At 33.4% G+C, this 26,948-nt stretch overlaps 2 protein-coding genes across 3 annotated transcripts; both read left to right on the forward strand.

The window, feature by feature from the left end:
* Positions 2,375-12,105, forward strand: LOC109727488 (39S ribosomal protein L47, mitochondrial). Its single transcript, XM_020257626.1, has 4 exons — positions 2,375-2,576; positions 7,149-7,331; positions 10,509-10,666; positions 11,812-12,105. Exons 2-4 carry the CDS (start codon positions 7,166-7,168, stop codon positions 11,917-11,919), a joined length of 432 nt encoding a protein of 143 aa, XP_020113215.1. The 5' UTR covers positions 2,375-2,576; positions 7,149-7,165; the 3' UTR covers positions 11,920-12,105.
* LOC109727352 (T-complex protein 1 subunit epsilon) lies at positions 14,555-21,131 on the forward strand (the record flags this gene model as incomplete). 2 transcript variants are annotated; one of them, XR_002220753.1, is given in 8 exon segments in its annotated part: positions 14,555-14,869; positions 16,029-16,347; positions 17,458-17,510; positions 17,685-17,787; positions 17,976-18,142; positions 18,458-18,571; positions 18,909-19,363; positions 20,791-21,131. XR_002220753.1 is itself a non-coding variant. In XM_020257446.1 (7 exon segments), coding segments are annotated over 7 exon segments (1,126 nt in total), but the record flags the coding sequence as incomplete, so codon positions are not given.

Genomic DNA, 26,948 nt, shown 5'->3' on the forward strand with positions numbered 1-26,948 from the left:
CAACAGCAATGCATAAATAGCCAAGCTCTGGAGGGGCACTCGGGGGATGCGACTCCATCGAGGAACAAACATTAATCAGTCGAGCTCAATACGGCCCATGTAGGCTATAATCAATATGAATGATCAACCAGATCAATGGGTTAACAATCAACGTGCCTACGACACAATCCGAAGTAATACTCATTAGTCCAGATCCATAGTCCAACCCCGATGGCACCCAACAAAGCCCATCAGCCTAAAGCTGCTATACTAATCCGTTCGGCTCCTAGCACGAGCGTAAACCGTCCCACACTAACCCGAATGCCCACAACCCTCTAACCAGGGTGACAGATAGGTGATAGGTCAAAACAACTACTATCCAAGCATACTAATAATGGCAACATCGGTCAACATAGTGTAGGGTAAACATGCATAAATCAGACTATAGAGAATAATCCTTCAATATCATACTAGTCATCCAACAGGATGCCAACTACAACAATAGCTCCAAGTCCACATGATTCTCAACTAGTGTCGATTAAATTAACTCATGAATCTTACATGCTATACAGATAACCGACATTGAAATAAACATGGTGGACAGAAAAGGGAGCTCAAAGGGTGGAATGAAACTGCTGGATAGTCTGGGTTACAATTTGACCAGTCGAATCAGTAGATTTAATCTGATTTTTAAATGATTGATACTAATTTAATATACTGTATAAATTATTGATACTAACCCAAAGTTTCTATATACTGTTTAAAATCCGTCAGATTTGGATGCAAGTTTTGAGATTGATAGTCAGGTTCGGATTTAGATTTTTGAAAAATCTGCCCAAATTTGACTTGTCGACATCGCTTACAATTACTTTTTTACCACAAACCTTTTTAATTTTTACATTTAAAATATTTATTTTCTTTGACGGTTAAAGTATCATTATATTTTAAAACATTTATTATCTCTAATGGTTCAAAACTAATATTAATCTCATTCAGTTCAAAGGATTAAACCGAGTGCTTGATAGATTGGAGTACGATCTGATTGGTCGAACTAACCGGTGCGATTTGATTTTAAAATTATTGATACTTAGTTAAAATAAATAATAATAGTTAGGAAACTAATTGCAAACAAAAAGGTAAGGAACTAAAATTTTAAAAATTGACTAAAAATTGAAAAAATTTAAAGGTAAAAATCAAAACCAACTTAATAAATCAAATCAATTAGACTGATCAAATTGGTAAAATATACAAGTAGTTTAGATTTGTTCCCAGCAGATTCGTTTAATTTATCTATAGTCCTAATTTTATTTACTTTATTAAAACTCTATAGTGGAGATTTATTATAAAGTTAAAATTTAAATTGTATAGTCTATATTTATTCAGTCGTTAGTTTAAATTGCATTATACTGTTTAGACTTATAGTGGGTTTCTACATACTGTTTAGATTCTAGACTTCAAATTTATTTTCAGTTTAAATTCTAATACATAATCTCATTATTTTTAAAAGATGAATTTTTTACTATTAAAATTTGAATTAGATTAGCCCTCAAAATTCTATTTTGAAAATAAATTTGAATTATATCCTATATTCCTATTAAATTTTAAATATTTAACCACATTCAAATCTTTTAAAATATTGATACAAATTTAATGTCTAAATTATAGGAATTCTAAAATTCCTTAATCATATTAAATATGTTGAATTTAAATATTTACACACTTTTAAATTTTTTTAAATGGCAATACAAAATTAATGTCTAAATTAGAGGAATTAAAAAATTCCTTAAAGATATTAAATGTATTGAATTTAAATATTTACCAACATTCAAAAATTTTTAAATAGTAATACAAAATTAATGTCTAAATTAGACGAATTTTAAAATTTCTTAAACATAATATTTATATTGGCTTTGAATGTTTACCCATTTTCAATTTTTTTTAGATATTGATATAAAAATAATGCTTAAATTGTAATTCTATAATTTCTCAAATGAATGGCTAAATTAATGACTAAATTAATTAATGCCTAAATTTGTGAAAGGGGTATCAATTAAAATTTTTTAAAACTTTTGTGATGTTTAATTACGAAAATACTCTCGACATTAAATTATCTTTTAATCTGGATAAGGATAAAATGACACTTTTATTTTCTATTGATCAACACTTAAGGATTTTTTTTATTTTATTTATAACATTAAGTACAGAATTACTTCTCTTTTTATTATTAATTTATATTTATATTTTAACGATAATTATTTTTAATTATATATATATTTTTTTATCGAATAATAATTTTTATGTTAAATATATTTATTTTGAGCCAAATGCGATTCTAATCCTATCCTTAACCGTAACCCTAACCCTAACCCTAACCCAACCCGATCGATCCCCCTCGACCGCTCCGAGCTCGAGCCTTTCCCTCTCTTACACGTCTACTCAGCCCCCCTCTCCTTCACCTCTACGCGAGCTCTCCGCGTCCTCTCCGAGGTCAGCTTTGGCCCCCGACCTTCTCGACCCCGCGTGGGCGATCCTCGACACGGCGATTTGATCCGAGCCCTCGGCGGTGCCGCTTGTCGATTCGGTGCTCCGATCCATTGGTAAGAGTTCTCAATCTCAGATCCTTAGTTTCGTCCTTGAATCGACAAACCCCCCTTTTTTTTTTTTTTCCCTGATCTCATTTGGTTTTGCTGTGAATTTGTAATTATATGTAGTTTTTCATATAATGGAAAACTAGATATATCAAACTAAGAAAACAGGAAATGTATGCTACTAGGTTCAGTGAGGAATGATCCACTGGAAGTAAATTAATTGTGGTTTGATGTCCTCACCAGTTCATAGAGTTTTGTACTTCTGTTTTTTAGAGCAGGGATAGCACAAAGATGATATTAATATAGGATAATATCTAAAGAGGCCATGGCCTAAAATTTTTCTATTTAAGCTCTTAATTGTGAGCTCATAATAATGTATAATTTAATTGCTGTTTATTTGCATAGCAAGCTTTATTTTGTTTTTTAAGTTGTTCTTTTTGGCTATTTTTCTCATATTAGTGTTTGTATTGAAGTGAATTTTGTGTCGGGCTTGCACTAGATGAAATTTACATAGCAACAAAAATGTATGGATATCAACTGTATGCTACTTTAGTATTTTCAAGTGCAAAAGCTATATGCAATTTTAAAACGGACCTTTTAGTTCATTTTTTGGTACCACTTTGTGTTATTTTAATTTAATTGAGAATTTTCTGAAGTGTTTCGGTAGTTAAACTGAGAATTTTGTGAAGTTTAATGGGGATTTTGTTAAATCTAATGCTCGTAACCTGTTTTTAGTGGGGGTGCTTGATTTAACGTAAAATTCTAGAAAATAATATTTTTAAAACATAACTTTTTCACGTACGATAGTTTTTGCCCGTTTGTAAAATTGTTGAAAATAATCGTTCAAGTTTTGGATTAACTACTTATGTGTCCTCATAATTCATATGCCAATGAATTTGCACATTTATCCTACAAAGTTTTAGTTATTAATTATTGTTATTTAAAGTTGCATCTTTTGCAAATATATTCATGTCCATCACTTAATCAATTAAAGCTGACTTTTTTTTTTTTTTACCAAATAATAATCCAAATTTTTGATAATATGTTTTTAATTATATTTAATATTCTTTATCCATGTTGATGTTTTTATTTAAACTTTGTGTAATTTTACATGAATCATAAATTATATATTCTAAACAGATTTTACTGAACCTATATTTTGATCAGAGCATAACAGTCTAAATGGAAAAAATTTACGACCAACTAGCAATAACTTGTAGGAATAAATTTGAATATTTTGGAGTTTTAGACAGATAAATTTAATAATTTAATATATCCATAATTTAAAATTTTATAAGTATACATGCAAAACTATCCCTTACTTTTAATCCTTTTATAAGGATACATGTAAAATTATCCCTTAATTTGTAATCATATTATGAGGATACATGTAAAATTATCCGTTTTTAATTATTTTGATTTCATTTTCTTTTCTAAATTGAGAGGACTTGTTTAGGCTATCGGCCGTTGACAACTAATAAAAGTTAGGCCATGTTTGGATGCATGAATATCTTATTTCGGATATATTTTTGATTTACTCAAGAAGTTGTGCGGTTTTATACGGATGGATGAATACTTTGTTCGATATACCTTCATAATTTACTTAAGAAGCTTCTATATTTGATAGATGAGAAGTGTAATTAAAGTCTAGAATTGGATACAATATTTGGCCTTCAAGTCGTTTTCTTATATATACTATCCTATTAAATTATGGATGTGAAAACCTTTCAATGAGCAAAAAATCGTACTCCTTTTTTACAATCGCAGTAGAAAATCCTTATACTGAATAAGTTATCCTTGAATAACTTATTCCAACTTGCAAACAAGATCGTAGTATTTAGTACATGAGAAATATAATTAAACATCTTGAATGGAGTAATATATTCTACTTTCTAGTCAATTTTTCAGAATAAGATGAGTCATCTTGTAAGTGAGATATGCTATTCTACTAAATCATAGATGATAAGACCTTTCGATGAGCAAAAATTAAATCTTTTGCTTCCAATCACATAAGAAAAATTTCATGCCGAATAAGTTATTTAACGATAACTTTTTCCAACATCCAAATAGGGCCATACACCCTATTTAAATAAATGAATATCTTATTTGGTATATTCCTCCAAATAGGGCCAAAGACCCTGTTTGAATACATGGGTATTTTATTTGTTATATTCCTTCAATTTAGTCAAGAAGTGTGCGGTGTTTGGTAGATGAAAAGTGTGATAAATGTCTAGAATGGATACGATATGCTTCTTCAAGCCATATTTTTTAGAATAAGATAAATCACCTAAATTAGATGTAATATGGTATTCTAATAAATCATTGATGCGAAGATCTTTCAGAAAGTAAAAAATTAAACTCCTATGTTTACACACAAATTTTTTTATACAGAATTAGTTATCATTGCATATCTAATTTCGACGTCCAAAGATAGCTTTACAAATCCTATTGAAAATTTCTCAATTTTTTTTAATATACTTAACAAAACTAAATTAGTGAAGGGGTTAAATTAGTCTAAACTGGGCTAAACTGGGCTGTTGTGGCACCCAATTTCGGCCCTTCACCTAAACCCCAAAATGGAGTCGTCCGAATCCAAACTCCACACCCTGCTCCCTTCCTCGCACATTTTATTTCTCTCTCTCTCTCTCTTCCAAGCTCCCTCCGATCCATCTATTCCCTTCCTCGAATTGATTCTTCTTCTCTCCATCTTTGATTTTTCTTGGAACAGACTGGTATCCCTCTAAATGTGTGGATATAATATTAATATATGCATCATTTTGCAGATTTATTTGCTTTTTTTTTGTTTTTTGGATGGAGTTGTGCTATGCTGCAATTATTGGAGATCTTAAATGATATATAATGGAATTTCCTCAAGTGTTATAAAACTGGGCATTGGAATCTTGAGTTGTTTGTGGAAATTTGATTGGTTCTATACAGTAGAATTTCGACATGAAATAGTATAGGAGTGTATGGTGGATTGCTCGCAACCAAAAACAAAAAACTTGGAAGCAACCATTCTTTTTCTTTTTTGCTCTTTTTTTTTAAGTTGTCATTCATCAACAAGCCAAGGTGGTATATTCAATTATATAGATGTTGGTGTTTAAGAAATTAATTAATGCAATGATGCCAAACAAGGCCTAAGTTTTGCTTTCTTTTGATTGACTTGCCCTCATCTTCTAATTTTTTTTTTGTTGATTGAGTTGTTCCTGTTAGTTAAGTTTAGGATTTTGTCGAATTTTTATGTTAACTCTTGCAGTTACATTTGCTGTAAAATGATTAGAGTTATTAAACTTAATGGAGTGATCGTTGGGTTTAGTGAATCTCCTGTTTATCTGACTAAAACTGCTCGAATAAAACAAAAAAAAAAAATCAAAAGTTGAGGGGTTGTAAATAAAAGAAAAAAAGATAAAAGCTGAGGGGGACATTTCAAACTATCCTGTAGCTGAGGGGGTTGCTTTTTTGTCTTTATCAATTATATTTATGATTCATCTTCTTTCATGCTCTTGTTTGGTACTAGATTGTTCTGGTTCTTTAGTTTCACTAGCCTCTTGCTTTTGCACTTGCAAGATTATGCTAATTTTTACGATAGCAACCCATGATACACCAAATCAAGTAGATTGTATTTAAATCTTGATGAGAAACGAGGAATGTCTCTTCAAAAATAGTTGTTTTTTGTTAAGCTGTTCTGTTGGAGATATTGTACTAGCTTTCAAATATTGTTCTCTACAAACACATTAGGTTGGTTATCTTGCAATTATTGACATGATGCTCCACACCATGACATCTACTCTTAAGGCCTGTTTGGCCAGACAAGAGCGTTTACAAGAAGTGTTGTTAAGTAGAGCTGTACTTAGGCCACAGTTGGAATGCTTTCATACACCACGCATCCCCCAATCAAAACCCAAAAAAAGTACTTTAGAATTACACTATTCTGATGCTATGAGATAGTTTTGGGAAGCTTAAGCATCCACTCCTCTAGTGTTACAAAGTAGCACTGGAAACTCCACTAGAGAAGCACTAGGATCCCCCACTGGAAGTTCCCACTGCCATTATGTAAGTTTCCAGCTCTATACTATTTTCAGACTTTTCTGGAGCTATAAAGCATCAAAGAGGTTTCGTTAGGAGAAGCATTTGCAAACGTATCCTTAGTAGCTTAACAGCTTCGTAACTGAAGTCTTCCCAACAGTTTCCCTTTGAAGCTCGATGCAAATGAAGTTGAATCAGATTTTGAACTTTTTAAGGCCCAGAAGCTGATTCTGCTTTCCGCTATAGCCAAGAGTTGCATATTTTCATGTTTGCCAAATGTTTGACTTCCTTCTCGAGTTGAGAATCTAGTCCAAAAGCCAGGTGACAGATGCACCTAGCAAGAGAAGCAGTACAGATCTTAATTCCTTGGTGGAATAAACTATTGCTTTAGAAAGTTTTGTACATATAGTTTTGTTTTTTTATGTTATGAGCACCCTGATTGAAAAGCATTACAGATGTCAACTGCTAGGCGAAAGCAATTGCTTTAGAGAGCCTCTTATATGTAGTTTTCCACATAATGGATAGCCTGATTGATTTTCTTGTATTTTGCATCAGATATTGGGTATCTCATCATGCTTTTGTCAAGGGTTCTTAGGAGAACATTATGTTCTGCTGCTAAATCAGAAACTTCGGCCGCTGCAGCCGCAACATCAGCATCGGCTAAGACAGCAAATAATCCTCTTGAGCAATTTTTTGAGGTGGACAGAAGCACCGATGAGGAGAAACCTGTCATCTACGGTACAGCTCTGACCTCTTCCTTGATCGGAATGGTAGAATACTATAGTTCTGTATGTGCCATAATATTATCGAAAGGATTTGTTGTCTTTTCTACTAAAGGGATATTGGAAATAATTTGTTCCCGTAGTTGGTAGATGCAGTTAATACCACAGAAGAAAGAACATCTAATTAATCTTTACATTGTTCTATTTTGCAAGTAATTTTTTCTTTTTTTTTTGGCATAGTATATAGAGCCTAGAGTACCGGTATTTTTTTGTAATTATTTAACTTAAAAGTCTCCTTTCTGTGAATATTTAGTTAATGAGTATTTAGTTCTTGGTTTTAAATGGATTTTATGTAACAAGATATCTTTCTGGTGCATCTCTTTGCATCATATTTTAGATACTTCTTATATGTATGTACCATTCATGGTAGTAATTTTAGCAGTAACACCTCCAAATCTCCAACAGGTGTTGTTGATGAATAATTTCTTGAGTTTAAGTATTGTCATCGCATAATTGATAATGAAGTACAAATTAGTCATATAGACTTGTCATAAATTGCTAGTTTTGCACACCGTTTCCTTGTCTTTCTATCTACATAGCATAAATTTTGTTTTCTCTTAATCTAAATAAATTTATATCATATATCACATGCTGTCCTTACGCGAAGAAGAATGTACAATTTTTTTAGAATTACAGTTTCTTCTATCAGTCATAGTAGCAAGATTTAACTATACAAAGATTCCCTTATTGTCTAGTTCCAGTAAAATTGTAGTCTGAATTGGAGGTGTTCGGCAATTTGTCTTATATATAACTGTTATAAAAAGATAGAGGACCAGGACAATGCATTAGCCCCTGCTGCCTCAGGTTCATCATGGTCATACCACATATTCTTGGAGGGTGGAGTGGCTTCATTGGTCACATTGCAATTATGACATGCTGCCGTAAGCCTTTCATTAAACAAAAAAGAAAAGTTAAAATGTATAGACATCTCCTGAACTGTACTGCAATTTGAAATTGACCCCTGATCTTTTTTTATTTGATTTACACCCCCTGAACTTTAGCTCGATTTGAAATTGACACCTGATTTTTTTTTGTTTGATTTACGCCCCCTTTACTTGAAGCTTGATTTAGGTCGTTCCCTTAGCAATTTTGGGGTTTATTATTTATTTGGATTTTTTTTTTTTTGATAAGCCGATAAATAAGTGCAATATTTTAGAGGAAGAAGGGTCATTGACTTTGTAAATACGATTTTCGCTCAAATTCTAATATATTTTAATATTCTTCAGCATTCTAACTTGTAATCTACTATTTTATTGTCTTTGTATTTGTTTATTGTAATTAAAACATGGCGATCAACATTAAGCTACAAATCTATTTTATTCGTTGTGCATTTCACTGGCCTTTTGATTCTAACAGAATTTTAAAAATTACCAAGGGAAGGGCTTAAATCAAACTTAAGTAAAGGGGTAAATCAAATAAAAAAAAGTTCAGGGGTCAATTTCAAATTAACTTCAGGGATGTATATCAAAAAAATAAAAGTTCAGGAGTCACTTTCAAATCGAGCTAAAGTTCAAGGGGTGTATATACATTTTAACCAAAAAAAAAACTTAAAGCCTGGCAGACAATTGTCTTAATTATTCATTGGAGTAGATGTGATTTTATTTAATGCAAAGATTTTAGATGAACAATGGTAAAAATTTATTTACAGGGGAAGGAGCTGCTCCTAGGAGTAGTTTCTCCTTCAAGTAATTTCTGGGAAGATGGTTATTAACATCGTCGTACTAGGAAGTGGAAGTACGAGTTCATTATGAAAGTAGCTTCTAAGTTGCTTTGCACTTTGTAGAATGACGGAAAAACATGAGATGCCCATATATCTTGGATTAAGCTGAGGCTTGAATTGGCACTACTTGAAGCAAGTAAAACGACGAATATTATGTGCAATATGAGAAATTTGGATATTAGCTTGCTACCAAAACTCTGATGGATGAAAAAAGCTTCAGTCTTTCTCTTTAATGCATTTATATTGACAACCCAATTTATCTTATTTGCGCATTTTGTTCTCAACTTTTCACAAGTCAGCATTGAGATATTAGCAGCTTTGTGCATCTAAGTGATGCTACTTATTTCAAAAGGCATTGACAACTTCTGTATGATTGTCTCGGTGTCTCCTAACTTTACCTAAACGTATGGGTAGATTTGTAAAATCTAGATTGATTAAATAATGCTAGTCAACCAGGAGATGATAGATGTTTTACTAAGACGCTATCGAGAATTGCCCGTGTTGCCCCGTGCTGAGCATGCTGTAATGTACTGAGGCCATTCCGCAATGTTGCACAGGTCGTGCCGATTCCATATCGAAAAAATTATTTTTTCATGAGTTTTTTAGGATCTTTGTTGAGATTTTTTGAGATGAAAAGGTTTAGAAAGGTTTTTTCATACTTAAAATACGTAAATCTTGTAGATTTACTAACATTTAGAGAAATTATTGAGTTTCATTGCATAATGCAGCTAAATTTAGCTGGAAAATACAAATTGGTAATGTTTTTTAAATCATTTTAGATCTAGCCTATATTAGTGTCTTCCTATGAAATTTTACCCACTTATAACTTTGATTTTTGTTTTTATGCTTGTACTTCATAATATTACTTCGGTTATTAAGATGCTTATTCCTTTATTCTTACTGAAATATAAGAGATATGCTATCTAATCCTTTTTTATTGCCTTAAAAACGTTAATGCACTCTAACATACTATTTTGTTTTTATGAAATGTTGATTGAAAAACCCGTGCCAACGTGTACCCGTATGCCACTGTCATGGATAGCCATGCCGACATTGGCACGGGGCGTGCTGCCGTGCTGATGGCACACCAGCACTCCCCGTGCCACTGGCATGGGAATTCTTGGACATAATATTGTGGCTATGTTTTCATTGTATGATGGGATTATATTTTTGTTAGAGAAAGTTCTAGAATTTTCTTGCATTGCAAATAGTGAGTGGACTTCGGTGAAAACAATCCACGTCTTCTTATTGCAATGATCTGCTGAGCATTTCTACATTATACCTATTGTGGATATGTTATCTGCAATTTGTTTGGAACTTCATGTTTTTCCTGTTATCAGTTTCACAATTTGTTACATTGGCAGCCGAGCTGCTTAATCTGAATCACACTGTGCTCAAAGAAATTTATTTCAGGTCGTGGCTGGAAGGCTTCGGAATTACGTTTTAAGTCTTGGGATGATCTTCACAAGCTATGGTATGTCCTCTTGAAAGAGAAGAACATGCTTATGACCCAACGCCAGATGCTCCATGCGCAAAATCTGCGGTTTCCTAATCCAGAACGCGTTCCTAAGGTACGCTATTCATCCCTATACAGCCTGCTTGAGTGTATGAACAACATGTTCAGATATCTCTTATCATTACTAAATGATCTTGTGGTAATTGGTGATAATGCATTCCTAGTAATTTTAGTCATTATCCCTGGAGTTTAATCCTTCCAAGTATTCTAACTCTCTCTTCTATCTGCATCACCGCCATTGCTATGGTGTACGGTCAATCTGAACAGGACCTGGAGCAGCACTTTCCCTCGAGTGTTTATCTCTGCTTTCTTTGAAACATCATTCCATCATTCTTTGAATTCTTTGACCCTGTTTGCCTTTCCTCCTTTCCTCATTTACTCGACAGATCACTGAAATCAGAAAAAGTTAAGCAACTAGGCCTGATGATTAGTTCCATTTACCAAACTTTGAATTTCTGACAAAATTCCATGGTTTCTTCCTCAGTTCCTAATAATTTTGCATCCTAATAAAATATGATTGAGTAGGTAATTGAAACATTGTTTCTGTTGCCATTTCTAATTAAGAATTAGACGGAACATGCGATTACTTGCTTTAGTTGCGTATGAACCAAGCAGCTATTTTCATACATCATTGTGTTTACTGTTAGAAAGTTAAGGTTCAATAAGGCAACAAACTAAAGTTGTCTGATAATGTAAGAACTGTCGCTTTGTTTCATTTCTGTTTTATGATGCTCCATTCTCTGTGAATTGTTGTCTTCTTGTTCATTTTCGGCAAGAGCAGTAAAATGTAGTGTTTAAAGAGATCTTTCTAGCTATCTAAAACATCTATGGAGTGATATAGTTTTGTGAGTTCTTTCTTTTGTTGTTCTAATGGCTATGCTTGTTTTGTTGGTCTTCTTGTGAAGATTATTTAGAAGGAACAAATTTAACAGTTTGCTGTATTGTGATCACAATTCCACCTCGTAAGGGTTTTCTTCCTGGTTGATTACTTGGATTGATCACTTTAGTTTGCTGACCTAGGATCCAGCTCGAAATATAAGGTCTAGTTTCCTCTAGTTGTTTGAGTTGTGATTGTTCCTAATCTGATTTTCCTCCCTTGCACATCACGATTTTCGCGACTGATTTATCATCTCTTAGGCTTTTTTTTAATGCTAAAGAAAGATACAACAGTGTTGATTTGCGTTCTTTCATAAATTGCAGGTGAGGAAATCGATGTGCCGGATCAAGCATGTCTTGACCGAGAGAGCAATTGCCGAGCCTGATCCTAGGAGGTCTGCGGAGATGAAGAGGATGATTAATGCGCTTTGATATCCTTCGGGAACCCAACCCACTTTAAATCTTAACTTAGATTCAGATATGTCTTCTGTTGTTTGTACATTTGCCTGAAGTTAACGACTACTCTCGTGAATCGCATGTGTTTGGGACTCAGAATATATTTTTGGAAATGCTTGTTATGGAAAATTTGAACCAAAATAAACTCGACGCCTTCTCAGATATCTGTTCTATCTACTTTTAGCAGTCTAGCACCAAAATAAATCGACGCTTCCGAATCGACGATCTACACCGTTAAACGTTATCTAGAGCATTTAAAATGTTTAAAAATTAAATTTTATAATTTTTTGACATCATTTACCTTACGATCAAAAGGTTACAAGATTGACAATTTTTAATGGCCGGTATGGAATATTTGCAGTTTAACGGTGTAAAAAAATCGAAATCAGTTGAATTTTTGATAGAAAATTCTATTCACTACATAAATAAAGATCAATAACTTCAATCTTAAATTGAAGGATCCGAACATTTATTTTTAAGACGTTGTTCGATTTTAACCTTTCCTTTATACCTGCTTGATGAATTTTATTATGATTTCGAAAAATTATAAAATTTATTTTTAAAAAGTTTCAAATACTCTAGATTATATTTAACGGAGTGGATCGTCGATTCGGAAGCTCTATCATCGAAACCAACTTATGAGTACGAAGGCGATCGCACTCATAAGAGTATAGTAGCCTCTATATATATATATATATATATATATATATATATATATATAGAACTAGGCTGGAATACTATCAATAGCACCAAGCAATTGATGCTATTAGTTTTTTAGCCCTTGGATTGAGAAATGTGTGGTTAGGATGATGTGGGTCTCGTAGGGTTGAGTCAGTGGTTGGTTTAATAGTATAATCTAACAGATAAAAATAATCAAAGGGTTAAATCTAGTGATGGAAAACTCGATAGCACCAAATCCTTGGTGCTATCTATAGTATCCCAGTCGGATTCTATATATATATATAAATTAGGGCTACTGTGCTATTAGGAGCACAGCAGCCCTTATACTTTTAACCTCCTAACCATTTATTAATTTTGATGGGTGGTTAGGATGAGAAAGAAAAGAAAAATTGGTGAGAAATTCAAAGAGAAGAGAATTTGAGACACAATTTTTCCTCAATTTCTCTTCTCTCTCTTTCACCTTGATGGATGCATGGTTAGGAGGTAAGTAGCACAAGAGTTGCTATGCTCCTAATAGTACAGTAGCACTGCTATATAGAGTCCTGCAACTATACTCTTATGAGTAAGATCGCTTTCATACTCATAAATTATTTTTGATGATAGAACTTCCGAATCGACGATCCACATCGTTAAACGTTATCTGGAGCATTTAAAACGTTTAGAAATTATATTTTATAATTTTTCGACATCATTTACCTTACGATCAAAAGGTTACAAAATTGACAATTTTTAACGGCCGGTATGAGATATTTGCTAGTTTAACGGTGTAAAAGAATCGAAATTAGTTGAATTTCTGATAGAAAATTCTATTAACTATATAGATAAAGTTCAATAACTCCGATCTTAAATTGAAGGATCCGATCATCTATTTTTAAAACGTCGTTCGATTTTGTCCGTTCATTTTATACCCACTTGATGAACTTTATTCTAATTTTGAAAAATTACGAAATTTATTTTTTAGAAGTTCCAAATACTCATCATATTTAACATGGTGAATCGTCGATTCGGAAGCTTCAAAATAACTTATGAATACGAAGTGCTCTATACTCATAAGAGTATAGTAGCCCTAGCCCTGCTATATATATATATAGAGTTGAGCTAGAATACTATCGATAGCAAATGGGCTCTATTGCCATACATTTGTTTTTGATGATGGAGCCTCCAAATCGACAATCAACACCGTTGAATATGATCTATATCACATGAAGTGTTTAGAAATCAAATTTCATACATTTTCGATATTGTTCTCTTATCCATCGAGTGGACACAAAAATAAACGGTTGAAAATGAATATTCTTTAAAAAATGATGATAGGAGTCTTGAAATTAAGATCAAGAGTATAGATCTTGTTTTATATAGTTTAAAAAATTTTCTAACAAAAAATCAATTGGTTTGGATATTTTTACACCGTTAAACGAGAAAACGCCTTATATTGATCATTAAAATTACAAATTTTGAAATCTTTTGATCATTAAGCAAATGATGTCGAAAAGATTTGAAATTTGATTTCTAAACACTTTAACTGGTATAGATTATGTTCAACGGTACCGATCGTCGATTTGTAGGCTCTATTATTGAAAATAAATTGGTGGCAACGGAGCCCATTTGCTATCGATAGTATTCTAGCTCAACTATATATATATATATATATATATATATATATATATATATATAATACAAAATGAATTTGGGTTTGGGTTCGGGTCGGGTACAATCAAAATTCATATTCGAATTCATATCCGTCGGATTTCTATTTTTGATATCTATATCCGAATTCATATTCATATCCATCTATCTGATATATCCGTTTTATTCGGGTTTGGGTTGGGGTAAAATTTTGGGTATCCATACCCGTTGAGATCCGTAGCATCCTGTGGTTCTTCTCCTGCCGGATCGGGTGGTGATGCCGACGACCGACCCATTATTGACCAAACTCATACTCTATTGATCTTCTTTCCCCCATCCCTGTCGTTCGCCCGATGCCCTAGATCCTCCCCCGTGTCCTCCGCTGCTTCTCTTCCTCCTCCCAGTCCCAGTTACTGCACAATGGCGTTGGCGTTCGACGAGTTCGGGAGGCCCTTCATCATCCTCAAGGAGCAGGAGCAGAAGACGCGGCTGCGGGGGTTGGACGCGCAGAGGGCCAACATCTCCGCGGGGCGCGCTGTGGCTCGCATCCTCCGCACCTCGCTCGGCCCTAAGGGCATGGACAAGATGCTCCAGAGCCCCGACGGGGACGTCATCATCAGTTAGGGTTTACTACTTTTTTCAACCTCTCGTTATCTGTTGAGTTAAAATGGATTTGTGAAGAAACTGAATACTTCGCTGCTATCTTATTGTATGCTTTTGTACTCCGGTGTAGAGCCTTTATTGTGACCAGCTGAAGGCTTTTAGTCATAGTTGTGCACAACATAATCATCTTGCGGATGACATATTGGTAGTAATTCGTGAATCCATACGGCTTTGTGATTTAGCTTTCTCTAATGCGATAGTAATTTGTGAACTTGCCCGCAAATGCTTTTGGTTTTGCAGCGCTTGTGCAGCCAATTGAAAACGTACCCCTCAATAAGCACTTTCGTACACCCGGAGTTACATTGTTTGGATCATTAACAATTCATGTTGGTTTTACTGTGGCATATGCCAGCTGGCAATGCGCCGAGTGTAATTGTAACTTTTGATCCGTTTCTGCTTTTTCGGAATTGTCTGCAGCCCGCAAATGCTTTTGGTTTGTACTTAGACTAAAAAAAATGATTCAAGTCTTAAAAATTAGTAGTTCAGGGCGGTGCCAAACCCAGTAAAAGAAAAATTAGCTGAGGGGCTTATTTCAAAATGGCCAATTGTTGGGGAGTTGCATTACATTTTTGCCTTCTTTTTAAGGCATGATGTGTGGATGTGGAAGGACTAAAGGACTAGAAACGGAGAGATGGGTGTGTTGGGGATTTGAAGTAATCGGCTCGTCTAGCTTGTTGTGGTTAGCATTGTCTTGTTTACTTGGAATGTAAGTGGATCTGGTTTGAGTCAGTTTAGGTGTAGGAGGAATCGGATGGGATGCTAAAGATTTGATTTTTCTAGGCCTTAGGAATGAATGATAATACACTTCATTGCTAATCTGTAGCGTTTTCTTTCTCTTTTAACCTTTGGGACGTATGAGTAATATCTATTTCCATCAGATTGGATTAACTGTATTGATATCGTGTAGTACCTCAGTTAATTGTTCATAACAATTATGCATATATAAAACTATTTTGTAGTTTCTGTATTGTTCTTCAGATCTACTAAATTATTTCGTAGATTGGATTCTTACTGTTGCTCATTAGACCCATTCGTTGTGAGATAATAGCCTGAAGCAAATCCTGTTCGAATTTTATGTTGTGCAATTCGCTGATCTTTGTGTCTTGCATCAATAGCAAATGATGGGGCAACAATCTTGGAGCAAATGGATGTTGACAATCAGATTGCAAAGCTGATGGTGGAATTATCTCGTAGTCAGGACTATGAAATTGGTGATGGTACAACTGGAGTTGTTGTTATGGCTGGTGCTCTTTTAGAACAGGCCGAAAAGCTACTCGAACGTGGCATCCATCCTATTAGGATTGCTGAGGGTTATGAGATGGCCTCCAGGATTGCTTTTGAGCATCTTGAGCGTATCTCTCAAAAGTTTGAATTCAGTGCGACTGATATAGAGCCTTTGGTTCAGACGTGCATGACAACTTTGTCCTCGAAAATGTAAGTCTGCTTGAATATTCTTCCACAGTTTGTAGAATGGTCAATGATACTTTATTTTAGATTTTTTTTTTTCCTTTGGTTCTTTTTTGTGATTGGAAAGATGATTAACGTTGGTTTTCGTATTATCGTAATGCTCTAACAAAACCAACAATATGGCGGACTGATGGTTTGGATTTCACAATTGTTTGTCATTGTTCTGAGTAGGGTCTTGCTTACCTTTTATTGCTGCTTGGTTGATTTCACTTCTTCCAGATGTAATTTTTATGTCATAACAAAGAAAATGTACTTGTTCGCCACTTTCTTATGTGGCCATTTCTTGTCAAATGTAAATTAGTTGCAATCTTTTTTGATTACCACCATATTGCTAGAATTGTCTTAGAAAGAAAACAAAGCATGTAGTAGGATGCCAAAACTCCCTGAAAAGCTTCATAAATAGATCAAGACAAATTTGTGGTAACATTGCGGATTTCTTTCTTTTTTTTTTTTTTTTTTTTTTTTTTNTGCAAGGTAAAAAGCTGCTCTTTTTTGAGCCATTAGAAAATGCAAGTGTCTATAATTTATGCATTTGATCTTTTGAATTCTGAGAGTTTAAGCTAGCACAATTATGGTGTTAGTATACTCAATTGTGTTTGTGGTGTTGTAGTTTTGATTTCATGGACAGTTTTTCTTTTTCTCTTTTTGTTGTTGGGGGGTGGGGGTTGTGTTTTTTGTTTGGTTTTTTTTTCTTTTTTTTGGGTTGGGGGGGTGGGGGGGTGGGGGGAGTGATATTTATCAATTAAAACTGAAGATGAAAGTTCTTATTATCCTGTCATATGGGGTACCGAGCTATCTATTCTTTTTTAACTTGTAGAGTGACTTATTTGCTGATCTCGCTTGTTCTATTTTTGAATCATTGTAGGATGTTGGCGCAACTCTAGTTATTTGTCAATGGGGCTTTGATGATGAAGCAAATCATCTGTTAATGCATAGGAATCTGCCAGCTGTCAGATGGGTTGGCGGTGTTGAACTGGAATTGATTGCAATAGCTACAGGTAACCATATTCATCCTTTTCCTGTAGATGGAAGAGTTTGCTAAGAGCCTGAGGAATTTCCCCTGTTGGCTACATGCAGGTGGAAGAATAGTTCCCAGATTCCAAGAGTTGACACCAGAAAAGTTGGGGAAGGTATATTTATTTTTGCAATTTATTCACCTCAGATTTTGATATTTTTGAAGGCTAACAATTTACTTTGGTGTTGAATCCCTTATATTGAAATCTTGGTTCTAATTCTTTTTTGATTACCATTAACTGTGCAATTATCATTTAAACAGATTACTCTTATTTGATGTACTTGATCAGGCCGGATTGGTGAGAGAGAAGTCTTTCGGAACAACAAAAGATCGTATGCTGTACATTGAACAGTGTGCAAATTCCAGGGCTGTAACCATTTTCATTCGTGGTGGTATGTTTGAATAGCCCCAATGTGATGCCCTGTCATGCAATTGAGCATATTATCATTGTCGACCATGAAATAACATGTCTAAGTTACATTTTGAACATTTATACTGGTTTTTGAAAGTTGTGGTGCGAGAAAATTATCCTGAGTGCTGCATAGCTAATCTTATGAAATTACAAAATGTGATGGTGTAGGCAACAAGATGATGATTGAGGAGACAAAACGTAGTCTTCATGATGCACTTTGCGTTGCAAGGAATCTTATTCGTAACAATTCCATAGTTTATGGTGGTGGCTCAGCTGAGATCTCTTGCTCTATTGCTGTTGATGCTGCTGCAGATCGATATCCTGGAGTTGAGCAGGTGATTATTTAGCATTCAACATATGGATTTTTTTTAGTTCCATTTTTTTTTCCCTTTTTTTTAAACCTTGTCGACTTTTTCAGTTTTTGCAATTTTTGGCCGAAATTTTCCTTTACAGACTGAATTACACTCAACGCTCCTTTGTATGAATGCCAGGGTCCTTTTAGCCTTTGAAAAGATGCTCTTGTCGAAAGTTGTGTAAATAGAAAAAGACTTCTTATTTTCATTTCTTTTTTCTGGGGTAAAATGGCCTTCAAATTATATCTTCTGAAAGGACGGCAGACTTGACTCGCTATTTTACTTCTGTATATGCAGTATGCTATCAGGTCATTAGCTGAAGCTTTAGATTCAATACCATTGGCTCTAGCGGAGAACAGTGGCCTGCAACCTATTAATACTCTGACTGCAGTCAAATCTCAGCAAGTCAAGGTATTGATTACTAATTCTTTTTGTGGTAATATCTTTCTACTACATTTGTTATATATTCGAATCCTCTGCAACTTCATAATAGATTTGTTTTTTTCCCCTGATGAATGGTCTTAAAGTAGTTTTGAATTTCGGCATGTAAATTCAAAATTTGATGTTTGCCTCTGTTGTATGTTGGACTTCAGTGTTTAAAAATCATATATTAGTCTACCAATCTCTGTAATTTTTTTAGTTTCAACATACCAATTATTTTGATAGATATAATTAATTGTGTGTGTGTGTTTTCCCCCCTTTATAGTGCTCCTTCAATTTTCTTAACCTCTTGGTTCGGTGGATGCAGGAAAACAATCCGTTCTGTGGCATCGATTGCAACGATGTCGGGACAAATGACATGAAAGAGCAGAATGTATTCGAGACTTTGATCGGAAAACAGCAGCAAATCTTGTTGGCAACACAGGTGGTGAAAATGATCCTTAAGATTGACGATGTGATCGCACCATCCGATTATTGATGTTGTTTGAGAGAGAAGCATTTGCCAAGTTTTGCGTTCTGGACAGTTTAACTATCGTCCGAAACTGAAACTGGTCTAAAAGGCCAAGTCGTTATGTGGTGTTTGGAAATGTTTGTTGAGCCTGATAACTGTGCTTTAAGATCTGATTTACATCTCGCTGTGACTGCTTATATTGTGCCTTGTTAATGTATTGGAGAGTGAAGAACTTTTGGACAAACTGACGAAGAGGATAGCAGTAAATGTTTTGTCGATTATTTATGTATCAACGACGGTGAAGATTTAAGGTATTTCTTTGAAGAATTTTCATTTCTGATAAATTCTTATGTTGCTTGGGTTTCTGTTCTGAAGCTTTATCATAAATATAATAGCATTGAAAAGTAGCGTAAACAGTGTAGCAGTGCTTCTGTCATTAGGGGATGATTGCTTCTGTCATTTGTCACATGGCTGAGCGGCTGTCATGCAGGCGAACGAGGAAGAAGGAAGAAGTCCTCTCTTTGAACTGATATTCCTTTTGCTACCTGCATGTACTATGGTGATTGTGATTTCAGGATGTGATGCGAAGGAGTAGAGTAGTTTGATTCCTGTATTATGAGTCTAGAGTATGTTGGGTGTTAATATTGTTAGATGGAATATCTGTTACACAGAATATTCTTAGGGGAAGAGGGAAATTATGGTAGAGAGAGAGATGGATGCAGTAAGTGCTCGTATTCAAAACTCGCTAATAACGAACTAAAAGTTGTTGCGGATAGGCGGTTTAAGGCGGAAATCGACAGACTGAAGCTCGGGCTGCTGCGGAGTTCTACATGCCGGGCAACTCCTGCATCCGAGCTCTCGCAAGACTATGAGCTCATCTGATACGACCTCCAGGGTCATTCTCCTCCCATCGCTTCAATGTCAATCAAATTAAACACTCAGAGGAATCCGAACAAACTCATAGTTGATTTAAAATAGTGTGTCAATCCATGGTTTCTTCCTCAGTTCCTAGTAATTTTGCATCATAATAAAATATGATTGAGTAGGTAATTGAAACATTGTTTCTGTTGCCATTTCTAATTAACAATTAGACGGAACATGTGATTATTTGCTGTAGTTGCGTATGAACCAAGCAGCTATTTTCATACATCATTGTGTTTACTGTTAGAAAGTTAAGGTTCAATAAGGCAACAAGCTAAAGTTGTCTGATACTGTATGAACTGTTGCTTTGTTTCATTTCTGTTTTATGATGCTCCATTCTCTGTGAATTGTTGTCTTCTTGTTCATTTTCGGCAAGAGCAGTAAAATGTAGTGTTTAAAGAGATCTCTCTAGCTATCTAAAACGTCTATGGAGTGATATAGTTTTGTGAGTTCTTTCTTTTGTTGTTCTAATGGCTATGCTTGTTTTGTTGGTCTTCTTATCAAGATTATTTAGAAGGAATAAATTTAACGGTTTGCTGTCAGAGGAATTTGCCAGGACTTGTGATCACAATTCCACCTCATAAGGGTTTTCTTCCCGTTTGAATACTTGGATTGATCACTTTAGTTTGCTGACCTAGGATCCAGCTCGAAATATAAGGTCTAGTTTCCTCTAGTTGTTTGAGTTGTGATTGTTCCTAATCTGATTTTCCTCTCTTGCACATCACGATTTTTGCGACTGATTTATCATCTCTTGGGATTGTTTTAATGCTAAAGAAAGATACAACAGTGTTGATTTGCGTTCTTTCATAAATTGCAGGTGAGGAAATCGATGTGCCGAATCAAGCATGTCTTGACCGAGAGAGCAATTGCCGAGCCTGATCCTAGGAGGTCTGCGGAGATGAAGAGGATGATTAATGCGCTTTGATATCCTTCGGGAACCCAACCCACTTTAAATCTTAACTTAGATTCAGATATGTCTTCTGTTGTTTGTACATTTGCCTGAAGTTAACGACTGCTCTCGTGAATCGCATGTGTTTGGGACTCAATATATTTTTGGAAATGCTTGTTATGGAAAATTTGAACCGAAATATACTCGATGCCTTCTAAGATATCTGTTCTATCTACTTTTAGCAGTCTAGCTAGCATCTATTTTATTAATCTCTTGGCTACTTCCAATTCTTCTCCTTAGAATTATTGATGTTGAGTAAGTGATTACACAGGCTCTGATTTCATGAAAGGAAAGATAGTGTACTGAATTCATGTGTATTAACATTCTTTGATGATTTTTTTTATGTACAGAGAAGGTTGCTCTTCTTATTTCTTAACTATATTTCTGCAATTTTGAATGAGAGTTTTTAAGTGTTTAATGTTTTGAGTACAGTGATTTAGACTCCTGAAATCTACAGCTGGTAAAGATCATGCTTCTTGCTTATTTTTATTTTTATTTTTATTTTTATTTTTTCTGAAGGTTGGAGTCAGGAGGATTAGATAATAATGTTGAGATAGGTGAAATCTGTCACAGATGGTCTGTTACAGTAACTGATGAATCAGACATGTTACCGTCATTTTATAAAAAAATAATATTTCTTTTTTTTTTGAAGAGAAGGGACTAAAGATACTATAGGCATAATTCATATCTATTATAAAGTTTTACTTATGAACTATTTTCCTCTATTAAGTTTCAAACTACGCGAGTTTAGTCCTACATGTTGACAATAATAAGTTAGTCATTATATTTTCACTGTGCCATTATGTTCTTGTGAAAAAAGAAACAATTTTCTTCAAAATTTTCTGAAATTTATAATTATGGTTACATAGAATTACACAAAATATACAATAAAACTAATAGAAATGATAAATGATCTTAAATATAACTAAAAAGATATTTTCTAAGGATAAAATGGTAATTTTCTAGAAGAAAAATATATTTAGAAAGGAATATATTGGGTAACTAAATATTAGGGACCAGAGTAGGGCTACTATACTCTTATGAGTATAGAGCCCTTCGTACTCATAAGTTGTTTTCGATGTTGGGCTTTTCGAATCGACGATCCATATCGTTAAACATGATCTAGAGTATTTGAAATTTTTAGAAAATAAATTTCGTAATTTTTCGAAATCATTATAAAGTTCATCAAGCGGGTATAAAATGAACGGCTAAAATCGAACAACATTCTAAAAATGGATGATCGGATCCTTCAATTTAAGATCGGAGTTATTGATCTTTATTTAGGTAGTGAATAAAATTTTCTATTAAAAATTCAACCTATTCCGATTCTTTTTTACTGTTAAACTAGCAAATATCTTATACCGGCCGTTAAAAATTATCAATTTTGTAAGCTTTTGATCGTATATTAAATTATATCGAAAAATTATAAAATTTGATTTCTAAAAGTTTTAAATGCTCTAGATAATGTTTAACGGTATGAATCGTCGATTCGGAAGCTCTATCATCGAAAATAATTTATGAGTACGAAGGTCATCGTACTCGTAAGAAGATAGTAGCCCGACTTTTATTAGGGACCAAACTGTTTAAGTTAAATTATAGGGACCAGCCTGCAACACATCCTTTTGTTAAGTACTTTAATTGCCTTAATGTTGATGCCTGCTTATGGATTGTCAGCATTTATGCCCTCTTTTTCATTTTTTTTAATTCTTTTGGCCGCTTTCTTGTGATAGTTTTGTCAAATTTTAATGTTGAAAGATATATTTTTTAGATTATGATTAAGCATCTTCATTTTTTTCGAATTTCTTCTTTTTTTTTTTTTTTTTTTAGAGAGATAGATAGCACGCTATCCGCTTCGTTTATTTCATTTAGAAATAAATTTAGCTGAAAATGTGAATCAATTAGGATTCTAATTTTTTTTTCTTATTTAATGTTAAGGTCTGTTTATTACTAATGTCTACACTAGCAGAAAAAATAGAGTTGATGCGAAAATATGTAAGAATATGTTTTTATATTTTTCGGTGTGATCATAAAAAATATATAGAACGTAATATTATGCGCAAAAAAATAGTGTAAATTAAGAGTACATTAAGTTTTTTTTTTTTTTTNTTGAGTGGAGACAATCTGTAAATAATTTTCTCTTATTTAAATAAGTTTTTTGGAAGTGGACCTAATGGTGACGTTTTTTTTATTTTTATTTTATGAAAGGGTGACATATACTAAATAGAGACGTGTTTTTGGTGTCTTCTTTATCCCATGTGTCTAACAATTCGGTCTGTTAGTATTAATAAATTTTGGAATACAAACCATTAACCTATAATATTTTGAGAGATAGATAGCATGCTACCCGCTTCATTTATTTCATTTAGAAATTAGTTTAGCTAGAAATGTGAATCAACTAGGATTCGATCTTGGGTCTCGGATACTAACCACCAAGCTCTTTGCCACTTGCTCTAGGGACGGTCGGTTAACCTACAATATTTTAGTTATAATTTTTAGGGCTTGTTTGGTTCAAGAATGGAATTTAAATAGATAATGGAATGGGAATGAATTGGAATGGTAATTGGAATTGCCCACTCTCCCAAGGCGTTTGGTTTATTTGTGGATTGAGAATTAAAATGAGTTATTCACATTTCATTGTTTGGTTCGTATAAGCTAAAAAAATTATAGGATACTATAATACTAATTTTACTCTCAAATATAAATTTATATTATTTAAAATTTATGAAAAATATAATACTATTCTCTAATAAGTTTTCAAAAAAAAATATCAAATTTATTTTTTAAAACTTTTATTGATGTGGGTTAGGGATAGGGTTTTGAGAGATGATAGGTTTTTTTTTTTTGATGAGAAAGGGGTGAAGAGAAGGAGGGTGAGATGGTCACATGGGCTTCGAGAATTTAGTGGGCTTCCGGAATGAAATTTCAATCCGGACTAGAAGACTGGAATCAAGTTGAAGGCTAATGGGCCATTCCCATTCCAGTCCGGAATAGGAATTCCAAACCGATTCATGCGAACCAAACAAAATTAACCGGATTTGATCAAACCGATTCTCATTCCATACTCAAAATGGATGAAACAAACAAACTCTTAGCCACCGTTTGGTTCGAGATTAAGTAAAAACTTGTTATTTCATGGATAGGGTTAAGTTCAGGGTTAAGGTAGGGTTAGAGTAATTTTGTGTTTGGTTGAGAATTGGGTTTAGTACAGGTATAGATAAAATAGTGTTTGGTTGGAGTAGATGGGATAAGAATGATAGTGAATAAAATAGTATTTTGTTTAGTTGGAGTAGTGGGGTGGGGTAGGGTTAGCTAACCCCATCCCTAATGGAATATTTCAGAATAGCCCATTTGAAGTAGGGTTAGCTAACCCCACCCTCCAAATTAGGTGTTTGGGAATAACTTTGGAGTTAAGGAGTTATTCCACCCCTTAATCCCAAACCAAACGGGTGCTTAGAGTATTTAGTTCTTTTATATATATATATATATATATATATATATATATAGAGTTCGGCTACTATACTATCGATAGTACCAAGCCCTTAGTATTATTGAGTTTTTTACCGTTAGATCTACCCTTTGATCATTTCCACCCGTTAGATTATACTATTAAACCAACCACNACCCACTCAACCCTAGAGGACTCACATCATCCTAACCGCACATCTCTTAATCCAATGACCAAAAACTTGGTAGCATCAATGACTTAGTGGTATTAATAGTATATTAGCCTAGTTCTATATATATATATATATATATATATATAATATGATTTTTTTTATTTAATATATAAAACTTTAAATTTAGAACTTGCATAGAATATATGACTTCTAGACACCGAAATATAATTTCTACTGAGATAGCAAAATAAAGTTTATTTGGTCTAGCCGTGCATTGGGCTAATCTGCCATACAACATTGCAATAGCAGAAAGCATTAATGCATATAGTATTGCATGAGAAAAAAAAAAAAAAAAAGACCGTAAGAAAGTGCATCCCATGAAAAAATATTCTATTTATTTTCTTAAAATATATCATATGTATTATATAAATTGTAATAATTCAGTTAAAATATAATTTCACCCGTCATCCAAAAAAAAAAAATATATATATCTCTATATACTTGTTTTTTTTTTAATTTATTTTGACCTAACTCGCAAATAGTTTAGGTTGTTGTTTCTCGCCGCCATCACTTTCCACAGAGAAAATTAGAGAAAATTATGGTGGAAAGCCGCCACCAAGACCTCCTATTCAAGCCAACTAATCAGTTTTTAATTTGATTTTTTCACTATAATTCCCGCATTCTTTTTTTTTTTTTTCGCATTCAGTTTCTTAACTTTAAATAACTCTGTAATGAAAAGTTTCGCCAACTCTATCAAAAACTGTTACGTCAGTATCAAATAATTTTTGTAGCATTTTTCGGTTAAACTTGTTATTTCAAAATAATTTTGTGTGTATAATCTGGTCCTATGATCACTAGTTCTTTAAGATTAGTTGTTGCTTAGCGGATTTTCTTTTGGCACCGTAATTTGAATTTAAATTTTATATAGTGTGAAATATATGACCTACAGTCATCTTTATTAAAAAAGAAATTTTTTTAAATAAATCTCACCGATCACGGACGATGAAATTGCAGCCGTCGAAATGGCTCTTTTGCCTGATGCCACATAACCGAAACAACCGCTTAATTGCTCTACGAGTAATCGTGCACGCTCTTCTCTCCACCAAAAATGACACCTAAAATTAAAAATTAAAAAATTAAAAACTAAAACAAAAAGAAAATGTCCACGTAAGAACGGGCCCCACGAGAGGCACCAATAATTGCACTCCACCCACGCATACACTTACTTAAAAAGTCTAGAGAGTTTTAATTGTGTAGTTTTTTTTTTTTTTTTTAATATTTTGGAAGATAGGTAGCACGCTGTTCATTTCGTTTATTTCACTTAAAAATAAACTTAGCTAGAAATATGATTCAATTAAGATTCGAATTTGAGTCTCGGATATCAATCACTAAGCATTTTGCCACTTACTCTGGAGACGATCGTTAGTTTTAATTGCGTAGTTAATAATAATATTTGTGTGTAGTTAATATTTTGCCCAATTCCGTGTGGGGATAAGACAACGCCGAGATCGGTAACGTCTCCCTCCATCGCTCCTCTCTCATTGGTCCCCTCGGATTTTTCGCAAATCAGTCCCTACACTGGGTGCACCACATCGACCATACACTCACAAATTCATAGTTATATTTTATATACTAAAGTTTTTATATATATATATATATATATATATATAAAATAATCCTCTTATACTTTAGCCTCTGTCTTAAGTACAATCCATGATAAAAATTATACCAATTACATTTTTATATATTTTTTCAATGTTTTAAGTAAGTCAAAGTATCTGAAATAATTGTTAAATTTAGCTATAAAACTTTATAAAAATAAGTTTACAGATAAGGTAACTCATAAATAATAAAATTACTTTATAAACTGTCAATTTTGATAATAGTAGTAAAATTGGAGACATCCTTTATCTAATTTTTTTTTTCTATTTTTTAAATTGCGAATTAAATTAATATTGATAGGCAAATTAGTATGATGTGATGACTCATTTTTAGTAAAGTTTTGCAATATAATTTATTATTTAAAAATTTTTTGAAACTTTTTGAAATATGGCAAAGTACAGAGTGATAATTGAGATAGGGGTGGCGTTTTTTTTTTTTTTTTTTTTAGTTCTCATCACCGTTTCCTTAGTTTTTTGTTTTATTAATTTGAAAATAATATTTATGAATAATTTGATTAAAACTATGAAGTAGATTTGACATTCCTTTTTAACATGCCTAAGGGGTGAACTCAAATAAAAAAGGAGCAAATAAAGTGTAATTAAAAGTCCGAGGAGATAATTGATTATTTTAAAAAAGCTTTAATTGTTTCTATTTCTTTGTAGTGATAACTTTTGAACATTAACTTATAATGAGACTGTCTGATTAGATATAATTATAAATAATATAATATAGTTGGACTTGTATATA

Source organism: Ananas comosus, linkage group 22 (assembly GCF_001540865.1).
Source record: "Ananas comosus cultivar F153 linkage group 22, ASM154086v1, whole genome shotgun sequence".
NCBI lineage: Eukaryota > Viridiplantae > Streptophyta > Magnoliopsida > Poales > Bromeliaceae > Ananas > Ananas comosus.

Excerpts from the sequence above, each read along its gene's own strand:
- LOC109727488 (XM_020257626.1), top strand. The coding sequence starts at position 7,166 with ATGCTTTTGTCAAGGGTTCTTAGGAGAACATTATGTTCTGCTGCTAAA. Across the intron at positions 7,332-10,508 it reads GGAGAAACCTGTCATCTACG|GTCGTGGCTGGAAGGCTTCG; the intron begins GTACAGCTCTGA and ends AATTTATTTCAG. Across the intron at positions 10,667-11,811 it reads ATCCAGAACGCGTTCCTAAG|GTGAGGAAATCGATGTGCCG; the intron begins GTACGCTATTCA and ends CATAAATTGCAG.